This window comes from Oppia nitens, unplaced genomic scaffold, assembly GCF_028296485.1.
Source record: "Oppia nitens isolate AA-2021 unplaced genomic scaffold, nextdenovo-longstitch-racon4-pilon3 scaffold16_pilon_pilon_pilon, whole genome shotgun sequence".
Taxonomy (NCBI): Eukaryota; Metazoa; Arthropoda; class Arachnida; order Sarcoptiformes; family Oppiidae; genus Oppia; species Oppia nitens.
In genome coordinates, this window is record NW_026533195.1 from 1511358 (window position 1) to 1516626 (window position 5269).

The 5269-nt window shown below is 19.0% G+C and overlaps 1 protein-coding gene across 1 annotated transcript; it reads right to left on the minus strand.

Moving 5' to 3' along the window:
• Positions 1-3338: 3338 nt before the first annotated feature.
• Positions 3339-5037, minus strand: LOC128965120 (lysozyme RrrD-like). Its single transcript, XM_054311773.1, has 3 exons — positions 4881-5037; positions 4597-4767; positions 3339-3610 (listed from the first exon to the last, which is right to left on the minus strand). The coding sequence occupies exons 1-3, from the start codon at positions 5010-5012 to the stop codon at positions 3425-3427; spliced, it is 489 nt and encodes a 162-aa protein (XP_054167748.1). The 5' UTR covers positions 5013-5037; the 3' UTR covers positions 3339-3424.
• Positions 5038-5269: the final 232 nt, after the last annotated feature.

The window sequence follows — 5269 nt, forward strand, 5'->3', positions numbered from 1 at the left end:
AATATAATTATTATAATTCAAAATATATTATAGTACAGTAAATTTGTTTTTTACAAAATTACTAAAAATACTCATTAAACATAATAAATTATTTTATATAATTAATAAATATTATTTTTTATTGTTGATATTAATGTTTTAATTAGAAAATCAATGATAATTTTGTTTTAATAAAGAAAATTAGAAATAAAATATATTATTTCATAATATTATATATATATATATATATATACATAATAATGTATATTTTTCTATTGTTATTATATTATTGTTTGTATTGTTATTGTTGATGTGATTAGTTTACAAGTTTACAATAATTTTAGTTAATTACACAGTGAAATATAATTTAAATAAAAATATATTATTATTATTATTATTATTATTATTATTATTATTAGCTTATGTTTTGACTTTTTGTACTGTATAACTGTATTAAATATAAGATTTTCATTAATTAAATAATAATAAGATTTTCATTAATTAAATACTAATAATATTTTCATTAATTAAATACTAATAATATTTTCATTAATTAAATAATAATAAGATTTTCATTAATTAAATACTAATAATATTTTCATTAATTAAATAATAATAAGATTTTCATTAATTAAATAATAATAAAATTTTCATTAATTAAATAATAATAAGATTTTCATAAATTAATAATAATAATGGACAAAATTATTAATGAAATTGAAGATACATTTTTAAAAAACTATATGACTATAACTGGTTTCAATGATTTTATTAATAATAATAATCCAATAACTAAACGGCGTTTAATTAGTATAATTTTTGTCTATTTAATACAATTAGTATTTTGTTTGCGTTATCTATTGTCGGGTATTATTGGCCGACAATGGATTCGTGAACTGGTATGCGATCCAATGTATATACTATTTGATAATAATAATAATAATACAAAACTATCGGCATTTATGATAGCCGATTGGTCACTGTTTACTATATTTGTGTTTATAACATGTCATCGGCAATACATTTCCAGACAATTGACAACCTTATTGGTAGTAATACATGAATTAGGTTTGAATACAACTAATACTACTACTAATACCAGACTAATATCTGTATTGTTATCATTGAATCCATACAAAACTAGACGATTGTTTGCTAAACTAAAATTACTGAATCGTCTACTATTGACATACCTGTACTGGTTAATGGTTGTCTGGACTAACCTAGGGTTTATATACATGATTTATTTAGCCTATATATATGGATACACTGGATCATCATCATCATCATCATTAGCATTATCATCGATAATTACAATAGTATTGGGTATACTATCCAATCTATTGTTTACCCTATTATCTTATTCAATAATATTTTCATTATTCATGGGTAGTCTACTAGTTAATGGCTATCTGATTGAATTGTTTATGGAAATTAATCGCCATATACGATTGGATATTTTTTTAGATTACTATCCAGGTATTAATAGACAATTGATCAAGCATAATCAGCTAACAACATTGATCTATAAAATTAATATATACTATAAATATATGGTATGGGCTATCTATTATGTATCGATAGTTGGTTTCGAGATAATGTTGTTTCTAATCAATGATCGACAAACAAAATTAATTGGTTCAATAATTTTATTGTTTATATTTATTTTCTTATTTTCAATGTTATTTATATTCAATCTAATGTGTGCCCGAATCATACGCGAAGCTCATCGACCCCGACGTCTACTCCAATCCTATATATGTCGTTCCCATCGACTATCGTATCGCCAGAAATGGAAACTCCAGTCAATGATTGAACATTTGTGTGGACCCGACATTGGGTTCTATTGTTTGGATTTATTTCCAATGAATAACTGGGAGTTTGCTATACTATGCGTTAATTTCAGTGCAAATCATTTATTGTTATTAAATAATTTTGCATATCATTTATAAACAGCTTATTATTTGGTATGTAAATTGTAATTTAAATTTATTAATATTTTTTAAATGTCAATTAAAAATCAATTATAATAAGCAATTAATTTAATACAGCTATTATTATAATTATTTTCTAAATAAATATTATGTAATGTTGTTTTGTTTAATATTTGTATAATTGGTAACATAAGTAATAAAACTACAAATATTATTTGATTTAATAAAAAAAATCACTATAACTAAACTAAAACATAACTTAAAAAATTAAATATATATATTTATCTTTTACATAAATTATTTGCATTAAAATAATTTTTTTATATAATTGTTTATTTTTATGATAACTTTCATCTATATATATATATATATAAATTATATATTCATCCACCTTTTAGCAAATCACCTAGTTAAAAATGCATTGTTGAGCATAAATTGTGCAAGGTTAAATTTGTGTCAAAAGTTTGGCACCAAAATTTTTATTTATTTATTTATGAAATATATTTTGTATTTTTAAATATATATATATATATTTATACTATATATATTATGTTAGTTTTATTTAATACTTTTGAAAACAATTTTTTTAATAATTAAAAATTTTATATTAAATTATAATAATTTTTTGTTATTTCTAATAATTATTAATTGTTTTAACTTAATATTATAATATTTGTAATTATTTATTAATTTTAGATTATACATATAAAAGATTATTTAATTGCATACTTAAAAATTTAATTTTCTAAAATTAAATAAAAAGTGTAATAATTGAATTGCTTTAATAAACTTAATCAATAAAAATTATAAAATAATTTCAATACTTGTTCAACAAAAATTAGAATTATTTAATTTATATATTTACTAATTAAATACTAATAAGTAATTTTTTAATTTTTAACTTACAAACTTACTGCTAATCTAAATAATTTTAAATGTTTTTTTTAGTTTATTAATTCATTGAAACAATTAATAAATTTTTTTTAATAAAAAAACTGTAATATTTAAACTGTATAGAATTTTTTAGGTTTAAATAAATAAAGTTTATTTTATACTAATGACTGTTACAATTAACCCAACTAAAATTTTTAATATAAATATTTAACAATAATTAAAATGATATTTTAAAAAAAAATAGTTTATTAAACATTAATAGGTATTTAACAAAAAATATTAGTTAACAATTTATTAAAAAAAAATTTTAATGAAATAAAATTAATTTTTATTGTAAATTTTATTATAAATTGTCAACAACAAAATTAATAGTAGTACTAAATTTTACTTTAAAATTTTTTTTTTTAATAATACTAATAAATGATAATATTTTACAATTTAGAAAATTATTTATTATTTTAAAAAAAAAATTGTTTACAAATTATTAGCAAACAAATAAAATTTAAATTAATTACTTATAAATTAATTAATTAATTTTTGTTTTTGTTATATAGATATATATATATACTCGGGTAGCTCATGTAGACTATAGATAGGGGGGGGTGAGTGGGTGTAGTCTACTTGAGAAACAGGGCCTTTTCGGCGGCCCGACGCTTGACCAGACCGGGCAATACTTTACCGCCCGCGTGAACCCATTTGCCGAACTCGTWGGCCGCGGCCGAGTAGTTTTTAGCTTTGACATACTTGAGCAGGGTAGATGTTTGCAGGGCACCGCATCCCAGATTAAAACTAAACGATACCAACTATTTAATGGATAATAATAATAATAATAATAACAATAATAAATTAAATGTATTATTAAATTTTAAAAAATAAATAAATATTTTAATATAAATATAAGTTAGAAATTAAAAAAATATAAGTTAGAAATTAAAAAAATATAAGTTAGAAATTAAAAAAATATAAGTTAAAAATTAAAAAATATAAGTTAGAAATTAAAAAAATATAAGTTAGAAATTAAAAAAATATAAGTTAGAAATTAAAAAAATATAAGTTAGAAATTAAAAAAATATAAGTTAGAAATTAAAAAAATATAAGTTAGAAATTAAATAATATAAGTTAGAAATTAAAAAAATATAAGTTAGAAATTAAAAAAATATAAATTTATTAATTTGTTGTTGTTGTTGATATATGTATGTATRTATGAATTTAATAATTAAATATAATTTATTTACTAGATTATTATTGTTATTAATTAGTATTATTTTTTTAGATTTTTGTTGTTGTAATAAAATTAATTCATATAATGTAGTTATAAGTACTATACTATAGTTTTTCATATGAATATAATTATGAATATAATAATTATAAATAAAAATTTAGACTAATTTTTTCAACACAAAAAAAATAAATTAAAATATTTAGCTAAACATAATTTAACTGTCACAATCTATCATATAATTTAATATTCAATAATAATAATAATGAATTTAATTAATTGTGTGTTTTGATTAGCTAATAATATTTGAAATTTTTTGTTTGTAAAATATTTATATCTAAAATCTTATTTTTTAAAAAAATATATGTTTTTCTATTATACAAATACATGTATTAAATTATAACAAAAAAACTGTAACAATTAAATTGCTTAATATATTTGWCAATTAATAACATTATTACTAACAAATTATAAATAGCTTAGCCAAACATCAAATACAATATAATTAATTTTAGATTATTTTTTAAAAAAAATTTATTAATAATTATAAATTTTTMAAAAAAAACTTACCGCGGCAAATTTATTATCACTTAATTTTGGTGCCAATCGTTCAACACAATTTTCAAATTGAACCAGATCACTAGTCAATAAGGTATTACCYTGAGCCTCGCTAATGGGTGCATGTATATTTTTGCATCCCAGTGCATCGCAATTATGACCGTAGCCAATTGTGCGTATACCCTAGTTAATTTTAAAAAAAAAAATAAATAAATAATAATTATTTAAAAAATCAATAATTTATATTATAATTTATATATATATATATATATATATAGATATATAAGTAGACTAACCACTGGATCGCCATAAAAGTTTGCCCGAAAACCTTCATATTGTTTGATTAGATTACGGCCAGTCGTGTTAATCAAACGTCCCGATACCAGACCCGATGCTAACAATAAAACAGTTAGTATTTGTTTCCACATTATTAATAATTATTACTATTATTATTGATAATAATAATAATAATAATAATAATAGTTTTTAATTTTTTTAAACTAGTTTTTATTTTAATAAAAATTTAATTAAAAAAATATGCTTTTATACACACAAAAAAAATCAAAAACGATTAGCAAACAAAAATATGTTTGATATTTACGTCAATTATTAAATACACATTTGATWWTATCAATTAATTATTATGATTAACTATTTTATTGTTTTGACACTAAAAGTATAATAA